The sequence below is a fragment of the Eucyclogobius newberryi genome, unplaced genomic scaffold (genome assembly GCF_026437365.1).
Source record: "Eucyclogobius newberryi isolate DKJ021-1_F unplaced genomic scaffold, fEucNew1.0.hap1 SCAF_19, whole genome shotgun sequence".
NCBI lineage: Eukaryota > Metazoa > Chordata > Actinopteri > Gobiiformes > Gobiidae > Eucyclogobius > Eucyclogobius newberryi.
Genome location: NW_027315823.1, coordinates 12,613,706 through 12,634,745, shown reverse-complemented (window position 1 = coordinate 12,634,745; position 21,040 = coordinate 12,613,706). Strand labels below are relative to the sequence as shown.

At 41.1% G+C, this 21,040-nt stretch overlaps 1 protein-coding gene across 1 annotated transcript in view; it reads right to left on the bottom strand.

The window, feature by feature from the left end:
• Positions 1-21,040, bottom strand: part of ptprt (protein tyrosine phosphatase receptor type T) — a 186,871-nt gene that overhangs the window by 10,020 nt on the left and 155,811 nt on the right. The window contains 12 exon segments of the mRNA XM_072451758.1: positions 1,592-1,683; positions 1,686-1,716; positions 2,113-2,244; positions 2,334-2,507; positions 3,160-3,309; positions 3,729-3,864; positions 6,961-7,115; positions 9,572-9,688; positions 10,143-10,240; positions 10,963-10,999; positions 12,015-12,091; positions 19,922-20,009. Of these exon segments, the coding sequence (XP_072307859.1) occupies positions 1,592-1,683; positions 1,686-1,716; positions 2,113-2,244; positions 2,334-2,507; positions 3,160-3,309; positions 3,729-3,864; positions 6,961-7,115; positions 9,572-9,688; positions 10,143-10,240; positions 10,963-10,999; positions 12,015-12,091; positions 19,922-20,009 (1,287 nt within the window).

Sequence of the window (21,040 nt, the reverse complement as noted above, 5' to 3'; positions counted from 1 at the left end):
TAACTTGAAAAGTTGCAGAGCTTTGTCAGCGTGAATCCTTTGTCTACACCCTACGCCCCAAACGAGCATTGATCCAGCCACCACAAAAGCTTTTAAGGTCCCTGGACCTGTGTGACCTCTGTGACCTCTGTGAGCTCTGTGATCTCTATGACCTCTGTGACCTCTGGAGAACATATTGTCAGAGGTGAACATATTGTCTTTCGTAGTCTGGACGCTTTGGTGAGAGAAGCTGAGTGCAAGGACACGAGATACTTCTGATTGTTTGGAGGAGAGGTGTAACACGAGCCCGGCACGTCCACAACACCAGGGTTAAGTATGTCAAGTGTTTTTTTTGTTTTTTTTACTAAAGCCTGTGTAGTCCCTCAGTCGTCCAGGTGTGAAGACGTTTCACCACTCATCCAAGTCGCTTCTTCGGTCCCTCACAATATATATGACTCAGGCGACAGTTCACACCTTACAGTAGTAGTAGTAGTAGTAGTAGTAGTAGTAGTAGTAGTAGTAGTAGTAGTAGTAGTAGTAGTAGTAGTAGTAGTCAGTGTAGTTAGCTCCAGAGGCCCTAAAGAACATACTTGGAAAACCAGTTGACAGATTACATTTTCTTTTGCTGAGATATTATCCAAAACGCAGGTATTGACTATTGTCTTATAGTTCAAACAGTTCATTAACTTTTTGCTCATGTACAAAAGCATGAACGAGAAGACTGATGGGTGTAATCTGCTCCATTTGGAGTCACTGTGTAATGAAACAAATTGGATTGACTCTGCAAACACAACGTCGTATAATGCAAATCGAATTTTGTGCAAAGTAAACGTTTTGAATGATTTGTCCCTGCAGCAGTTGGCTTCAGCTCTGCAGATAGTGACAGCGGGCGTCCCTGTCCGTCACGCTGATTTCCTCTGACGCTAACACATGCTAATGCTAATGCTCACTGTGCGGCCTCAGGAGGAGAGCGAGACCACTGCATCAGAGCCGCTGAACAAAGAAGCTCTAAGACAAGGCGCGGAATTGTAATGACGCATCGTTAATGACGAGCAAAAAGCTTCTACCATAACAATTGAACATTGTTTCATTTGAGTTTAGAGAGTTATATTACTACATTTTAGTACACATAGACTATTACACCTCATCTCAAATTGTACCTCTTCAATTCAAATTCCCTCAGTCCCCTCAGTCCTCTAACTCCATCTCTTTTACTCCCCATTTGAGGTTTAGTGCATCAGTCAGCTCTGTGTGCGATCTGCTGTTGTGCTGCCGATATGAGCCATTTCACGCTGCACTGCTGATGTGTGTGAGCGAGGCAGAGGAGTTTACTCTAACACACACACACACACATGCACACACACAGTCCAATACAATCTCCAACCGAGGCTCCACCAGGCCGCTGTGCGAGAGAGACGAGTCGTGGTTCATAATGAGATGAACAGTCAGAAATATGCCAAACAGATCCGAGGGAATGGAAAAGGTTTGTGAGCGCTCGTAGCGTCATATCTGTTCTGATTTACGACACTTAAGACTAGAATACAAAAGCGTTCATACAGTATTTTGATTGGGCTGTATCTGACAAAACGCTGCGTGTTAGGCGTGCTCGTACCCTGGCCATGTTGCAGATCCTGAAGATGCGGTTGATGATGTCTTCGTCGATGTCGGCTGAAATAAACTCCACCTGAATGGGTCCGTAACAGCAGAGCTCTTCTCGGGCCAGTACTGCATACACAACTGCACACAGCAAAACAATTGTAGATGAATTCATTACATTGAAAGTGTTGGAGAAACGGTTGTATTTGGGAGACAAAGTGCAATCAATTTCAAAATTACTCTTTCAATCGTTGACGTTTTCTCTTTCGTTTTGGCCTTGACCTTCAGACTGCTTGTAGTAACCGTAATTTCCATAATTTTTTTGGTGTCAGTGATGTTTCTCATGGATTCAGACGCTGTGCTGGTGCGAGGAAGACTATAAATAAACCCTCGTGAGTAATGGAGACATGGACAGACTCATTCATAAAGCAAGTCCACTGTGTGTGTCCACCGCGCTCATGTTACAGACTCCGAATGCTCTGGAGGATTTCTCAAGTTCGAAAGAAGGAAGGACAGTGATGTACGGCGAGTTTGTACCTGAGCTGCATCCATCTCGTTCAGCATGACGATAGACGAGCAGTTATAGTCGAACACCAGCCTCCAGAAGTCTGCCATCGTGTTGGGTAAAGGATGCTGGGTTACGATGAAGGCCGCGGGCTGCTTATGGCTCTGAAAGAACAAATCGCATGACTATACAGTGTAAGCGTTAATATATTTCTTTATGAATGTATGGCGGTAGCGCTAAAACACAGACTTACGTCCATTAAAGCAGCATTGATGTAGTTGGAGCTCTCTCCGTCCACTGATATGAGGAAGGGCAGGCAGCGGTCTGCGGACAGCACGTCCATACTGCGGTTTTTATCATGATTCCTCGGTAACAAACCCACACTGCAGTCCTCAGGGCGTACTCTAGGGGTCACTATGTTCAACGTCTGGGAAAACAACAAGAACAGAGAGAGAGAGAGAGAGAGAGAGAGAGAGAGAGAGAGAGAGAGAGAGAGAGAGAGAGAGAGAGAGAGAGAGAGAGAGAGAGAGAGAGAGAGAGAGAGAGCGAGAGAGAGAGAGAGAGAGAGAGAGAGAGAGAGAAGAGAGAGAGAGAGAGAGGAAGAGAAAGAGAAAGAGAAAGAGAAAGAGAAGAGAGAAAGAGAAGAGAAAGAGAGAGAGAGAGAGAGAGAGAGAGAAGAGAGAGAGAGAGAGGAGAGAGAGAGACAAGACAATATTAGAAAAACAAAACATCCAAGGCACATTTTGTCCAGCGTATATGTCCTGTTTGGTCTGTAAAAAAGGTAAATCTATAATAATGTAGGTTCAGTTTGTGTCATCCATTTCGTTGTGTAGGCCTTCTTCACTGCTGCCAAACATATGCTCCAAAGGTATCCATTTATTGTGTCCATGGCAGGAATTTTGAGGCCCAGATACATAGTTCTTAAGTCAAGTGGAAAAGTCCAATCGATACTCATTAATCTCAGTCCAATATTTATCAGTCGTACATTCCCAAAACACATCATAATTGGTGGATTATTCCATTAATGTTTTCAATACTAAACAGAAACGATACATGCGAAGAAGAGAAAAGTTTCTGACCTGGAACTCGTCTTTGATCTGACTGGAGTTGGTCTGAGGGTCTATCCTGCTGATGTTGTAGTAAACGGCTCTGAACTCGCACACTGGGATGGCGGTGTTTCCGCAGAGACAGGCCTCCAAGATGGCGTCGTGGACAAATACGTACTGCTCCTGCAAGTCAGGTACCATTAAAAAACGTCCCATCGCCCGACGTGTTCCTGCCTGTGCGCCGAGTGTGTTGTTTGCTCTTTGACCCGTTATTACTGTGAAAAGCTCTTCAACCCAATTATCTCCAGATCGAATGTTTAGCTCGGCTCTTTTTCCTCTACAGCCTCATTAGCGTGCCTCTTGCTTTTATCAGTTAACATTCATTAACTTGTCGGTGCCCTGCTGTGGACTGAATGGCATTTGTTGTCTGTGGGGTGGAGAGAAGGGTTACAAAGCTGCTATGACTGATTCTGGTCATTAGCCACTTCAGTGAAATCCCAACACACAAAACTGGAACATTTCCGCTGCTATTTAAAGGAATTTATTTACAGGAGTATAATGGGACACGGGGCAGATGGGAGTCAGATTTGTGGCGCGCTCACCTCCGTCTGCACCATGTTGACTCTCTGTGACCTCAGCTCTCGAATGCAGTTAAAAATATCCACAACGCCTTCGTTCTCTGCCATGTCCAACATAATGTCCACCGCAATGAAGCAGCCTGTCCTCCCCGCTCCGGCACTGTAAAACAAACACAATGTGCTCAGAAACCCTATCGAGACGTCTGCCTTGATTACCAGACGACATTTTTAATTCAAAGATGGGACAGAAATATTGCCTTTGCCTATATCTCTTACTTTCAATGGACACATGCTCTGCAAAAATGGCTTTTTGAGCGTTTAACCATGTTGTAACGTTGTTCCCGCCTGTATTCAGCTTCATTCATGTTTGTTTAGCTAATCCTGTTTACGAGATTATCTAACTCTAAGCCTCAGAAATCGTTCCATTTCAATTTTCCGTGAATTGTTAAGTTAAGAAGTTGTTTAATTTGATAAATCATCGCATTTCTGCTGCCATACTGCGTCCATTACAACTGCATGCTTGAATCAGCTTGCTGGTCACGTTGCTCAAATGGCTGTTTTTTGTCTTTTCTATACCTAGGCATTATTTTAAGATCTAAAAAAATTAAATGCCAAAGCAAAAGGTACCAAAAAAGCCTGTTTAGAGATACATAAAAACAACACAAATACAGCATGATGTGATTCCTTTAACTGTAAAGCTTTTTTGCAAATCTTGAATTTCAATGAACGTTTTGAGAACATTTTGTGTTGTATGTCCCTCAAATTAAAGCTATAGACAATGCTTTGTGGTTCCATTCTGCCTTTCCGTGCAAACATGTCTCAGCTGAAGTTCTGCTGTTGAGGTTTGTGTCTCTTTTCTCTGAAGGAAGAACAGATCCATCAGTCGTCCTCATGTTTCCCGCTCCATAAATGAGATCCATGTGTTGACCTTTTACAAAGTGGCCGATGGGACAAAAAGGAAAACTCAGAGCTTTTATACTTGTAATGTTCTTCAGCTTCAAGATAAGGAATAAGTGGCAGCTTTAAGGTCCCCACGGCGACGGTATATTTAACCTCATGTTCTGCTCTTTATGGGATGTAGCACTTCTCTCTGGGGCCAGGTTCTCAGCAGACGAGAGCTTCAAAAGGTCAGCACTTTGACGAGACATAAAAAAATGATTGGAGGAGATTAGTGATACTGGAGGGAAAATATGCCATTTGCAACTGAACGGTCCTTCAACTTGGTACAGACGAATTGAAGAATTACCTCTCTTATACAGTAGACACTTTTAAAATACATTTTTAAGCAAACAAAAGTTGAACTATGGTGAAGGCTTCTAGATACAGAACCGTATTGAAAATCTAAAATTGTTTATACTTTTTTGACATTTTAATTCAATGTCTTTGTTGTGTAAGGTATTTTTAATCATACTTTAGAGTCTGTATAGTCCAGTTAATGACTTATATTAACAAAATACAATTAATATGATTATTTTTAGCATTGCAGCCCTTCTGTCCTTTCAATATGTGACTTATTTTGTCCAGAATACGTACGGTATATAATTTGTGTTAAAAGTTCACTATATAAATGCGCCCCTTTTACAAATCAATCCCTTTCCTCCTCTACAGACAGAATGAATAGGTTTCAAATTGTTCCTCGCATCAATAAAACCGAGACCAAAGTTGTTGAGACTGAAGATGTGGAGAAGAAGTGTCGGTTTCGGCGGGCAAACGGATCGCTCGGAGTAAAACTAAAACAGTCACTTGTGATTTGGAGGTTTGCTCTGATGCCTTTGGCCCCGTGTCACCAGGCTTCACCCACACAGCCTCACTCACACACAAGGGCCGTGCAGCTCTCAGCATTAATCATGAGGCTGACAGGTAATCTCCCCTCTCTCTCTTCTGGTGTCTTTGGTAAAAGCGACCGGGGAATTACAAAGTGAACGATGGCTCCTCCCTCTCCGTCCTCTTCCTCTCCTCAATCCCTCCATCCGTGGCCTGATCTCTCCCCTGTGACACCCGCCGCCGCTCCGATGTTTCCTCCACCTTCGCGAGGGCTAATTTTCACTTTCGCGCTAATGCCGTCAAAGAGTTTCCTCCTTGTTGCAGGGATCAAAGTCAAACGGTTCGGCGTTGTAAATCGATACTTGAAAGTTAAATAAAAATTTATTGAAAAAATACTGGTAACAAGGTCCTGATTTTTGAAGCTGAGATTTGAAAAGCTGACTCGACCTCAACAATCAAATGTAAAACTCTTGTATGTCGCTTCCATATGCTGTATAAGTGCAGGACGTTATGGACACAATATAAAAGAAAACATTTGCAAAAACTACCTAACGCGGCTTAAAGGACATATTGCGCAAAATTGACGTTGTTGAGCACCAAATTATGCTCTAACATTGTTCCTTCAGCAGAAAAAAAACATGTTTACTAATTGTATTTAGCTCCATTCACGCGTGTCTCATTCATCCTGTTCACGAAGATCCTTCTCTGAGCTTCACAAAAACACTTGGATTCAAATGTCACAGATTCTTGCCTTGTACTTTGTCCATAAATCATCGCTCAACTCGTTCTGAGCAAGCTAGCTTTTGTTTATGTCCCCATGGTAACAGGTAAACATTCTACACTTTAATGATGTTGTAACCTCAGATGGTGGGCAAGAGACGCTTTTCCATATTAATTGCATTGGCCATGAAATATCTCAAAGCTAAATTCTCAAATGTTGAACCTGATGATTTCTCGTAGCGACTTGACCTGAGAACTCAAGGTATTACAACTAAAATAACAATATTCATCTTAACTACCCACCATCTGTATTACATATTAATGTCTAATGGAATGTTATGATGTCAACTTCTGCTTCCAGTAGATGGAGCACTGACCCCCAATTTGATGAGAGAACACTTCACTGACAGAAAGTCACGTGTGGTTTTCAATGTCAACATAATCTTAAGTTCTAAAACATGAGATGCCAAAGCGGATCTACTCAAGAGCATGTTTAAAGGCCAGTGCCAATACAAACAATGTATAAATGTGTCCTTTAACGGTGTATACTGTGCACTAGCTTGTTTCTGCTTCTACTCCTCACGTCTTCTCTCTTTCATTATTTTAGCCTAGTTTTTAGCCTCTGCAGTCGCTCTAGACCTTGCAATTAGCCTCACAACTAGCCCCGCAATTACATAACAAGAGATTCCAAATATGACATCACCCGCAGTGAAATGATCTGATTTGACCCGGCACCTATGCAGTGTTATATAATTTGATTTGGCGCCCTCACCTGCAGTGCACCACGATGGGCCCAGCGTCCGGCGGGTTCAGGAACTTGACTTGTCGGATGAATCCCAACAGTCCGGTGGCGTAGCAGGGCACGCCGTGATCGGGCCAGCTGGTGAAGTGGAACTGCCGCAGCTCCCGGATCTCGTGGTGGCCCTTCTGTAACGGGCAAACGGCGGGAAGGAAATCGTAAGAATGCGCAGCGGTTGATAGGGGAGGCGTGCGTGTCCCAAGAACATCAACGACAACATGACATTTTAGAAGTAGTAGAATACATAACTGCAGAAAAATATCACGATAAACGATGAAGCTACTGAACGCCGCTGACACAATAACCTTAAAGCAAACTTTGATATAAATGTATATGATGTTGGACTGAAACACATTTTTGGCCGGGGTGCGACTTATATTTATACTTATACTCCGACTTATATGTGATATTATTTGTTATTTTCACACTTGCAACCGCATTTCATACTCCAGTGCAACTTATATATGTTTTTTTTCTTCTCTATTATGCATTTTTTGGCTGGTGCGACTTATACTCCGGAAAGTACGGTAATTGGTTTCACTTATTCAACACTTTACAGCTCAAATCTTGTGATAGTACAAAAAAATAACAACAATTTATCCACTAGTGCAAAGAAAACCTACACAGGCAAAATACTGAACATCCAGTATTTATGGCCTGTGTAGGTTTCGCTGAACAGAAGGTCACCAGTTCGAATCCTGCTCTCGACATAAATATCTTCTGTAGATGTGGCTGTCAGGTGCACGCTGCCGTTGTGTCCTTGGGCAAGATGCTTAACCCACCTCACCCCCGGTGTCTGCGTGCACGGCTGCGTGAATGTGTGAGCGGTTCCTTGATGTAAAGTGCTTTCAATGCAGTGCAGGAGGTATAAAGCCATTATATACATGTGACCGTTTACCATTTCTTATTGTGACAGGCTCATAGCTAAAATCAAATTGAAATAGTGCTGAGTAAAAGAGTTTGTGTCGCTGACTGGACATAACAAAAAAAAAAAAAGAATGACAATTTGAAGGTTTAACTGCTTGACAGATACTGTTGCTGGTGTCAGAGTGAGCGACTGCACCACAACAGCCTTGGGCCACAACAAAACCTTCTCCTTTATCTGTGACATATTTCTCCGGGATTCCACCTGCTTTTAAAGTTTCCCGAACTTTTTTGCCGACCCTGAACATATCTTAAGCTCGGAATGACCATTTCTTTTACCATCTTTCAGTGGTTTGTCTTATAACGACTCATAGGATAATTCACACGTATTGATCTTTTTATTCTGTGGCAGCTAAACACTGCTTTAGTTGAAGAGTGTGTGTCCTTCTTCGCTCGCTTTCCTCCAAGAATAGACCTCAGAGGACACGGCTCTTCTCACAAATGCAATTCAAGACTGTGGACTGTATTGAATTGTTTGCTTTAGCCTCCAAAACAGGGTCAAAGAGGTGGAGAGTGGAAGGAAAGGAGATTGTTGGGGAAACAGGAAAAAGCAGGAGGCTGCAGTGGAGGAGGAGTACTCAGAGTCTGGACACAAAAGCAGCAGAAATAAAACCTGAGAAAATGACAAGTCCATTTGGGACCTGGGCTCATTCTGCTGCTTTCTACTGTCAAAATAACGTATCTGGATCCATAACCGTTGGTCCAATTCTAGGTGAAACATTGGTGTTACTGGAGCCATCTGGGTCCACTTTATGGAAAATAAAATGGCTTGAAAAGATAAATACTGGGTGGGTAGTTTACTTCTGTGGTTACTAAATGTTTAATAACTGTAACTGACTTTATTGGCTCTAAATCACTTGCGTTTACTATAAAAAGTAAATATTTAAGGCATCTGTACATTGACAGCGTATAGTTTTTTCTTATACTTCGCAACATCTGAGAGCAGTATCTGTATTTTATATTTTTTTTAAAGGGCTGAAAAGTAAAAAAGTACTTTCTGCATGGTGTTAGTCAAAGGTCACGAGGTCCAGTTTGAATTTTTTCATTTAAATTTTTCAAGTTTTCATGAAATCTGCTGGATCGGTTGTGAAGTCTACATTCTAGTTGCTCGGTTCAACTTCAAACATCAAATGAAACTCTTAAGACCTAAACAGTTTTTTTCCACTGATTTGAAACATGCACACCGGGGTTCTTGTACCATTACCTCATGAACCAGTTCATTTAAGCCATTCAAGTACCTTCACTTTTAAACCTAGAGCCCACGTGAACCTCCTTTAGCTCTGTCATTAGCGTTGGGAGCGCGTGCGTTTAGTGAAGTGACAGTAGAGCTGGTCCTCAGACTGTGAGACTGAACACAGAGGTGCGGTGGATTAACGTCTTTTTAAACCAGTTTCTGACGTTTCTTCATAAGCTGCTTTTGCTCCAGAGCAGTGAGGTGCAGGAGGAGGCGAGGGGGATGAGGAGGGAGAGGGAGGAAAAGGAGCTGACAGAGGAAGGTTAGAAAAATGAAGGAGTATTCATTTACAAAAGGGTTTTTTAAGGCGGGTAACGGCACAGTGTCATTTTTTGCTTTTGTCAACTACAAATTGGAACGTTTGGAATCAGTCTCCCCCACCTGCATCTTTAATGGGACAGTAAAAATGCTTGAAATATATATTACCTTTTGTACGGAGAAGGTGCGGATGACGTATTCAGCCAGTGGTTCAGTCTCAATCAGAGTGACTTTAATGTCGCCGTACACTTCCGTCTCATCGGGCCAATAGCGCACACATTTGACCTGGAAAATGCAACAACATGATCAAAAACAAAACATAGTCAACAACAACAGTTATTTCTAATGTACATTGAGACGTTTTGAAATATATTTTTGTTAAAGTATTGGTTGAAACATGGCAACGGAAGGGGTCAAGATAGAAAGATTTTTTAAATAAACTGCAATATTTATAAAAATCTATGTTTTTCCAGACAAGAATATCAGAATACAACATTTTTTTTTTATAGTTGCAGCCCTAAAACTTAATTTTTGTTCTACTTTAATTATTTGACTGAATTATACTTTATTTTTTACTTCCCTTGTGGATAAATACAGTTTGTCTAACGCTCAAAATGTTCTATGTAGTAAATAATGCTAACATTTCTGCTAGCATTCACATACAAAACATGAAATCCTGCTATAAAAAAGGCTCCTGCTCTCCTCTCACATGTTCTAATCCCTGGTTCAATTGACTCACCCGTCCCACCTCCACCAGGTTGGTTACCATGACGATGGAGGCGGAGTTCTCCTGCCAAACCATCCTCCAGAAATCCCTCACAGTCTCCTGCATGGGCCCTGGAACACAAAGAGGCGCGCTCGTGTTTTAAAACTTACAAGAGGTGGGAGATGCACAGAGAAATGTACAGAGATATGGATAATACCCCCAGCGGTTGCTTTGGAGACACACGAAATGAAGTACAAAATGTATTAAGTATGATTGAGGCTTAGTAACTCCCAAGCCCTTAATTAAGCAGTTATCTGAATCATTCTCAATGAACAATGTGTTCATTATGCACCAGGATACAGGCGGTTTTACAGTTAATTCTTATTTTATGCCATATTCAAACCTAAACCGCATGATTAACAGATACGTTTTAGCACATTTCTGATGAGCTAATTGAACATGGTCAGTAGGATAGTAAAAAAAATATCAATTTATTTGTTTTTTTTATCAATAACAGTTCACACACTTTATAATAATACATACATTAGAATACACATTATTGATTTAGGACTGTCAAGAAACAGCCTTGAAGAGCTTTGGAGGGCTCACACACACAAACACACGCGCACGCGCACGCGCACGCGCACGCGCACGCGCACGCGCACGCGCACACGCACACGCACACGCACACGCACACGCACACGCACACGCACACGCACACGCACACACACACACACACACACACACACACACACACACACACACACACACACACATGCTGTCACACATTGCACATCGGTATGAAATCCGTCCAAAGTGAAGCCCCAGACACTCACACTGCAGGCTTAATTACCTTGTGAGGCGATGTAATGTCTGGGTCTATGGTACCCCTGCGACACACAAAAGACACACATAAAACATGTGACATCATTGGTCCCCTCGGGTCACATGACCTTCAGTATTCTCTGCTTTTATGCTTTCGCTGCTCTGTAAACCTCGGCGGGCTGTGCTTTAGTCTCTGTGTAAAAGACGTCATTGTAAACAAGCCGAACGGACCGAAAAACAAAGGCTGTGTGTGTGTGAATGTATTTTGTGTACACTAACCTTCAGCTCCATAACATAACTTTATAAATAGTTTTGTGTCATGATTTTAATTAGACTAATCTGGCGCTAAGAGGCCGCTGTGTCCGCCTCTTTTGTCTCTTATTCCCTGATTAGCGCCTCTCTTGCCTCCTCCCTCTGTCTTCCTGATTGGGAAATACGCTTTTTTTGCCTATAATCATAAGCACACGCATTACAACAGCGAGCCGCGAGCCGCTGATTAATGTGACATGCAAATCTCGGCGGGGATAAAACAGAGGAGCGGTCGCAAAGTCACGAGAAGGAAATCAACTCAACGCCGGGCTCAAGATATTTAATGGAACTGGGTAAATGACATACGTTTTACAGACAAGTGCCATTAAAAAAAAAAACATCTGTTCAAAATCCGAGTTTTTAGTGCAAAATAAATATTATTCCTTCCCTTCTAGAGCAAATCCCCTCAACTACTCTATTACTATACTGTATATTGAAGATGGATATGTTGTTTTTTTGCAAATGAACTGTTCAATTACGCCAAGACTGTTTTATTGCGTGTAGTGTGTTTTCATCATACGTTTTTTTTAATATGATGAGCTGTAGAAGCTTGAATAAGTCACTTCTAGGGCTAATTTTGGTTTCATTCTCCTATTCATTTGTTGTAGCTCATGCCTTTTACCGACGCTGTACTGGGACTATTCATCTTGTGGCGACTGCACGGTGGCGTTAAATAGTTTCGATATTCTCAGTAGCATTTCATATATTGTGCTTCAAAATGTGTTATGGCGACAGGCCCAGAGGCGGCAGAGGTGCACACGTCGTACTCACGTCGATGTAGTTGGCGTTGATGTAGTCCGAGTGTGGCTCCCCCTCCAGCTGCGGCAGGCGCACTCTGGTGTGGTCGTCTGTGGGGTCAGATGGCACAACAATACAACAGGCCTAAAGTTACTTTGACCCACAGATCGGAGCGCCTACTAGCTGCAGGGAGGACTAACTAACCACCACACAGGGCCACACGGTACAAGGGCAGTGCGCATACCGTTGAGCTCAGATTTCAGTGGATGTGTTTGGCTTGGTTTGGTGAGTTTGTAATTGTGTTTTTAAATTGGATTTGATAGGAAATGGCTGTGACAACATGAGGTCCAATTTGTTTAAGAGAAACACAACTTTCTGAGCCTGGGGGTGCACATTATAGAAATGGCAAACAGATTTTAGTTTGTTTATATTTCGTTCTGATTAGATAAAAAAAAGCTTGAGAATCAAAAACACAAAAAGGAAACATGAACAACTTTTACAATACCCTAATAATTCTCAGCAAAATGTATATTTATTTAGAATAGATTTGGAATTTGCATTTGGAATATTTACTAAAGTATTAGCAAATAATTAAACGTAACCTTTTTCCCCCTTAAAAGCAGAACACATTCTGAAATGATTTTTGTACTTTGAACTCGTACTTTCGGTCAATTATTTAGTCCTGTCTCTAATAGCGTTGAATGAATCAGTCTAATCTCAGGTCTGATTACTGCTGCGCTTGTGTTCAGCTGTAACATGGAAACACATAATCGCTGTACATGAAGTGGACTCATTTAGACTCATTACCTGCACTTTTCTGCCCTCTCCCTCGTATTGTCCGGATACAGGGCACGGCAGTCTGATATTACTGTGGTTACATATAAGTGGCATTGTGTCCACTCTTTAATGGTATAATACAAGAAAGAGACGAGAGGTTGTAATGAACATGATTTGAGGCAGAAATGGGTCTGAGTCTGGGGGTGATTTAAGGACATTAAAACAGAAAATCTCCAGTTTCTACCCATAAAGTTACAAATCTGGGATATTGGAAGCCGAGTGCTTTCTGGGGCTCAGAGGGAGACCACCATTGTAAACAGGAATAATGAAACAAGTGTGAATGAAAATACAACTCTAGGTTCTGTTTTTGTTGAGGGAACAATGTTATAATATGGTTAAAGGCAAAAAAAAAAAAGTATAATTAAAGAAACGTTAGAGTTTACAGTAATTATGTTATTGAAAGGTGACAAAATCAACATTAAGTTACTAACCACATGACACATACAAGCGCATAACTCCAAGATGACACTATCAAGTTTTGTTTGATCAAAACTGACTCGGATATGCTCAGATATGCATAGACGTAGACATGCATATGAAGCTTTCATGCCAATAGGGCCTTACATTTCAGCACCAAGGCCAGCTCCTTTCATTTTGAGACCGCTGAGCGACACAAATACCCAAAGGCAAAAGACCAAATTGCTGAATATGTAATATAATCTTTTGCTGTCTTCTTGTCTCGATTTTCATTTCCAGGATCACCTTGGAGAAACTGATTTGTGAAGCTTGGAATGAAATTATATTTTTACGTCCGACTGTGAGGCGACAATAACAGCAGTATGACGAAATACACCGACTTAAACTGCTCTCAGACTAAATACAAAAATCTATCAGGCTATGTGATTAACTGTTTTTTCAACAAGATAATCTATTAAAGGAAAATATAGTTATATTTGTGTCAAAGCTTATACACAATATTCCAAATTATTTTGTTTAACATACTAACAGTCACCTCCAGAATTGCATTTAAAATTAAACCAAAGAGGGCTGCACTAACATTTTTCTCAGTAGTCAACTAATTATTAGTGACTGTGACAATTATTCCTATTGTACATTGAGACTTTTTAAATACATCAACCAAATAAAAGTTGAACTGTGGTGACTGAAGGCTTCTAGAAAGAAAATATTCACAATTATTTGATTCAATAATTCCACGGTCTTCATTATAAAAAGGTATTTCTGTGTGTGTTTAAGAGTCTGCTTAATCTAGATAGCAATTATGATTTTCAAAATGGACTAACTGTGACTAGTCGTCTACTAGTCACGATTAGTCCGTTAAGCTGTACAAATATGGGAAACAGTTTACAGCTTACTTATTCCGTCTTAATGTCTAATCCCCATTTTTGACAGCTCAGTGTTGACAGGTTTTCATTAAATCTTCTTCACCTTTTGTCCTCTGGCCCATTTCCTCATTTGATTGGATCCATCCTTTCTCTCCTCTAGACAGCGGTAATTATACAGGCCTCATGTCTGGAGCTGTCATAACACACAGAGCACTGATAAGAGTGTGGAAGTGTGGAAGTGTGGAAGTGTGGAAGGGGGCCGCTCTCTCCTTCCCTCTGCCCAGGGAGGGAGCGCTTAATTGGGCTGAGAGGTGCTGGTTTCAGATGCTGCGGATCTGGACACAAGCCTCATGTTTGGGAAGTGCTTAGAGCGAGGAGCTGAATTTGAATGCAGGCACGGTGCTAATCAAAATGTAGGATTGAATTCAGAAAGCACTAAAAACTGCAGTAAGAATAGAGAACACTTTTGTGAATTCCCGCGCAACTCTTTGGCATTAAATAGAAATGATTAGGGAACAACAAGAGATGATAACTCAGGTGCACGATGTTCTCACGATCTAATGAATAATACTTTGCGATCATTTAACACTGAGAAAGATTGCATCATTCACTTATTTCTGGTTTATTTTGAGCATTTTGTAGCTTATTTTTTTGTGTATCATTGATTACACTTAATAAAATAGCAAGGTAAAACATACAACTACAACTCTACTGTGAGACAAACTATGGAATAAATGGAATAAAATCAGATGTTTTATTTGATTAATAAACCAATTAGAGTTTCAGAATGTTCTGCCAGATGAACTTTTAATAATTGTTTTAACTTGCAATAACAACCTAGACCTTTTTTGTTATTATTTCAGGAAATGGATGATTTTCCCCTCAAATATAAATACTAATAATAATCCAATGTATATTCCAGTTTGTTACACATACTTTTCTTGTCATTTTAGGGAAAATTATAAGATTATACAAAATGTGGGGATTATTTTAAAGTCTTATAATTTCGAGCTACTGAATCCCAGGAGAAGTTTTGACACGTCTCGCGTCTTAATCCTGGACACAGTAATTCTGGGTCACTAATGTTGTATAAACGCTTATCAACCTCCTGCAGAACTACGGCTGATTGAGCCATGGGACTGTTTTTCAGGATTTTCCACTGTCACAGTTTCTATTCATCAGAAAGGAGCTGAGAGGCCAGTGAAAGGATCATTTTACACAATTTATCCATTTTTTCTATACGTTCGAGACAGAAGACACTGTCACGGGCCACAAGCAGCTCATCTACAAAAAGAAACAACAGCACAGTGGCCCTGATTTTCTATTACTTATGCTTCTATACGCATTTATAGATCCCAAATGTGAAACTGCATTTGTCCACACAAATGTATACCATATTACAACTCAAGTGAAATGTCAAGTATCCACAGAAACGCTGGCATTTCAAAGTGAGAGTAAAGCGCTCACAAAAGCAGCTCCAAACTGCTGAGGCGGAGGTTTCTCTGCTCCTTCACTGAGCAGGATTGTGTCTGTCATAGATAAACTCAGGAGTTCAGTCTCACAGCAGAAGGAGCTGCAGAGACTCCGGAATTAACACAACTCTGATCCTGTGTGTGTGTGTGTGTGTGCGTGTGTTTTACATGAGTGTGTGTGTCTTTTACATGAGTGTGTGTGTCTTTTACATGAGTGTGTGTGTGTCTTTTACATGAGTGTGCGTGTGTTCTACATGAGTGTGTGGGGATGAGGACAGAGTAAGAATCTTAAAGCGTGCGTCTTGCTCTGCTCACAGCTTTATGTTCTGGAGGAATAATAAAAGGGTTATTTGAACATATTCTGTCGTGTCACACTGTCAGCAAAACCTGGACCAGTGCGTCTTACAGGATATATGATATGTGGGAGGAGAATGTATTGTCTTTAACCACAAATGGGGTTTCAAAAGAGCACAAAATAACAACTAGAAGTGCTTGGAGAGAACAGACTGGCTGTTGAATCCACTAACAGCCTCTTTGACAGACCACAGCATCTCTGTGTACAAACTCTACGAGCGGTTGCACTTTTTTTAATGAGAGTCTGCGAGGAATAAGATGCACATCAACGTCAGGAGATGAGTCCAATTCAATCTTCCTCTAATAATGAAGCTTTTAAAAACACGGCAAATGTACAAATTGTGCCAAGTGTTATCTTGATGTCTAGACAGCGGCACTTGTCGTTCATCCTGATGACTTCAACAATCAATTAGCTGTGTGAGATGATAATCTGGTCTCGTTACAGATATCAGGTCCTCAGCCCCCCCACAGCTCCCCCACCACGTAATGACAGATAATCATCAATGATCCACTTCTAATTAAAAACTCTGTCATTGTATAATACTGTTTGCTGTGGCGTTTCCTGCTGCACAGCGTTCGATAACTCACAGTGACATCAGCTCTGGACAAGAGTTAATGCTTCTGCTGAAGTAAAGACAACAAATTATAAATGATACTAGAACATTATGTGAGAGAAGTACTGCCGAGAGACGCACCTCAGACTACACCACCATCTGAGCGTTCTGTTAGGAAATCTGTAGAACATCCATGCATAAGCGGGCAGGAAGTATGAAGAAGATAAATTAATAGTTCCCGTGTGGCTTACCGCAGAGAACAGCTGTTCACATGAATATCTCTTTTTTTTTTTTGTCTAAATCTCTGCCTAATATTGGTAATAGCATATGTTGCACATTTCAAGCACTGATACGAGAATCAGACACGTAACATGTTTGTAGAGGTCTGAGCTACAGAGCTAGAAAATTATTAACAAACCAAATAAATAAAATAATAATGATAATACAGCCCGCTGAAGGAATATATCATTGTTTGCGATGGGCATTCTATTACCAATAATACGTGTTTGCAGTTTGCAAGTGCAACCATTGAAAAAAATGTGTCTCTGATTTAAAGTGTGCATGGCAGGTTTTTAATTTTGACTTTATTTGGTGCTTTATACCTGTAAAATTTGGAAAAATCTATAGAAAATGACAGGAAGTGACATCACACTCATTCCAGTTTATGCAGAATTTACACAAATACATTTTTTTTGACCCTCTTAACATTAATTCAACAAAATAAAGGTGCTCTCATATATATTTTTATTTGTTAAAAAAAAAGTGACATTAGATGAATCTCCTAGTGTGATGTAATCAATTACAAACTTGAAGTGAAATTATAAACCTAAAAAATGTGCTATTCTGCGATTACATTTTTATATTTTTTAGCTAAATTCAAAATATAATTATTCTTAACTGCATTTAAGTTCAATGAATCATCCGACCTTTCAGAGGCACTTTAAATCCAATCAAGCTGCTCTAATATACACTCTAATATATGCATTTAAAGTGACCTTGAAGCTGGAGCTTGTCGACTCTACAAACTGGACTTGCGCTGGACCTCTCGGTGTTTGAGAGGCTGTGTGAGTCTGACATGAGTGTATACTAATATTTGAGCTATAGGGCTTTGGTCAAACACTTCAGAGAGCTGCAGCTGTTTGTGAGTTCAGAGCAAACAGAATCTGAGACCATGAAAGACCAGAGAAAGGTTACAGCATACAGGAGCAGACGTACGCTCAGGGTCTAGTACAGTGTTTGCTGTGCGCTCCCGTTTCACATATTTGCTGTTATTCCAGGAGTAAGTAGCGAGCAAAGGAGTGATTCTCTACCTGTCCCTGGGAGCACACTGTTTTGAAAGAACACGCATCAAGATACATTGCTAATCAAATCTGGAAACGTGTTACATTTTTCACATGGCAACGATTTGATTGCGGCTTTCACATGAATAATGGCCCTGTATTTTTTGTCACCAACTCGATTTTCGTTGAAATAGAAGACAACTTTATGGTATGTTGCCGAGTCCTTGTGTTGATGACTGTTTGTCTTTGTGCGCTTTGGGAGATGATCGTTTCAATGTGTGTCTACAGGTAATTCGAAATCTATCAACAAGTTTTAGATGTAAAAGCGGTTGTTCCACAGGGGTCAGTTTTTCGACCCACTTTGTTTTCAAATCGAATGTAAAAATCTTAGGGTTTAATTAGTCACAGTTGACTCGGCACATCTCCTCTACCGCTTATCTCCGTCTGCCGCTCTATATTAGCACTTTGCGCATACTTGTTCGAAAAAAAACCTTCACACTCTGACCTCAGCCCTGGCCCAGTCTCTAATGGCTTTGTGCTGTTGAGTCAGTGTCAATACAGAAGCTGTCAGTCTGCATCAGCCTACACACCGCGGATTTTATTTGATAATAGCTGCGTTGTGTTCTGTTATGTGAAGAGGTGAAGATCTGGAGTGTGGAGGCATGTAAAGCTGCCTCTGGGTTTGTCTTCTTTTTGTTTGTTTGTTCAAAAAGTTGTGGGTAATTTATCTGACATGACTGAATAAGCAGATTCATCCAGTGTCAGTATTTCTTCCAAGCTTTTTTGAATAATAAATGGCCATATGGGAGGGTTGTTCACTGAGCCGGGGGAAGATGTGAGCTATAGAAAGACGAGAAACGAGACAGAGGCCCTTAATGCAGAAACACGGCCAAACTGTCAGGTGCAATCGCATGGGATGAATGAACTGAGAACAGAGGGAAGAGGCTATGACCTTCAATAATCTTGTATATACATTTTTTTTTCCTCTGGAGGCCACGCTAGCCCGTAGGTCCGTTTCAATCAAATATACTTGCATTTTTTGGCTAAAACGTCAAACAACAAAGAGGCAGCCTTGTTCATATCCACCCTACGTTCATATTGTTCAAAAATGCATCTACCTACGGCTGCTAGGAGTTTATTCTTGCTTGTATTTCATTCTTATAATGATCAAAGCAGATTTTTTGTTCCCAGTAAAACTCCAAATGAGCCAGTTATGATCGTATGTACCCTGGGACAGAGGCCATTAGAGAGAATGATCCTACAGACCGTGGAGCTGTGGAGTGTCTGCAGTGAGCTCCAGCGTCTGTGCCACTAATGATGTCCTTCTGATGGTCTGCACTCTGAGCTGGTTAGAATGTACGACCTCAGGCCAAAAGGAAAGAAAAAATCATTATGCAGGTTTTCTAATGTCTATATCAGTAAAAGCTGCGTGGCGCTCGCTGTAGTTTTAAGTCTGAACTGAACGTCGTGGGGGTCATTTGTGAACGCGCGCCGGGACCATCTCATTACAGGGGGTTTGATGTGGAGGCAAAAGCTCGGCTCGGACCTGAAGGATCGCAAATGAAATACACTGCTCAGAAATGAAATAGCCTGTCAGGACCTTGATGGCTAACAGAAATTATGATAAACGTGCTATTAGTACAAATCCTTTAATTACAAGGAGCTGGTAATGGAAACTGTCCATCTCACTCCCAGTCATTTTACAAAGAGTCATTTTACTGAGAAAATGTTTCAAAGGCCCCACAGTTAATGAGTCCGTTTAATGTTTTAGCAGAAACACACGGAGCGACAGGGCAGTTGAAGAAGAAAAATAGGATAAAAAAAGTGTTGCGCAAGACTTCTTTTGTGTGTTGAGGAAAATGTCTTTATTGTGTGGGTTTCAAGACGAAAAAGATGTCACTAGGGGGCTCAGTTTTTGTGCGGCAGTGGATAAAAACGTAACTTTTTTGCACCACATTACGATAGATACGGCTAAGCAACTGTAGACACAACTTTAAATACTAAAACTCACCGAAACAAGCCAAGCCATTTCAAAGCACAAACCACGGTAGCACTCAAATATTTTAAATGACTTCATGCGTAACATTTGTGGTCTCTGTTAGTCCGGTTTGTATGAGTATTTTGATCCTGCTCGTCCTTTTGTGTTGCTGCAGTACTCACAAGCGATGATGTTTCCGTAGCGATTCTTGTTGCGGTTCTCGTCCTTCTTGGCCGTGTCCCATGGGGCCGCCTGTCCCTCTGCCAGGGCCTGCATGGACACACACAAACACAGATGTAGTGAATGTGGAGACATATGGCCCCCTGCCCAGAGCCTGTTCACACGCACACAGAGAGTCACAGACTACAAGAGTTACATGAATATTAATAACAATCTAGTGATGATCCGCTACAGACCATTACCATACGGGCCACTAAAGGCTCGGTGGACAGTAAACAAACAACAACGTGAATGCATGATATCTTTGGAACATCAAAAGTGCTGTTAACATACATTTTTTCTTGTCATTACGTTTGGGAGAGTGCAATAAAATGACTTATTACTAGGAATGTGCAATGAAAGCTGGGGAAGTAAGTAAGTTTTACCCCAGAAAGTGTAATGACAAAGCAAGAAACAGAAACATTTGATCTTTTCAAACGTGTAAGAATGAGACATGTGAGTCATTGTATGATGCTTTGGACACTTGGCTGTAGAGTTTCACTTCTGGGTCTGAAAAAGCTGATCTAAAGCTGTGCTAAAGGCCCCAAAACACATGATGCCAAAGGATTTGTGACAGTTAATTAGACAGTTTGAATTTCAATTAAAAATAATTGGGTTATTTATTGTTGTAAATGACAATAATAAATAATCTGTGTTTTTAATGTTCATGAAAGAGCACAAACAGGAAATCAAGCTCGATCAATATGGCCCAGCCCTACTTTTTGGGTTATATTCTTTGCAAACATGAATTATTGTGTCTCTCGTACTTTACCCCTCTCATTTTTCCATTAATACGACAAAAACAGCCCGCCGCATGTTCCTACCCAGTCCATTTTCCATCTGAATGAGCGATGTGCTTAGGTGTCTGTCTCTGTCCAGTGCTTTTGGATTGTACTGTATGTCTATGTAGGTCACACATGAGAAAGTCAAAGTGTTGTCTGCCATCTTTAGCAGTAATGGCTCTTGTCTAAGGGGAGTGTGTGAGCGACCTCTGCATGTGTGGAATCAGGCCTAAAATAGTCCCTGTCCATATGCTGAGCTCTGAGATTTGGGCTTTGGAGGCTTACATTCAACTCATTTCA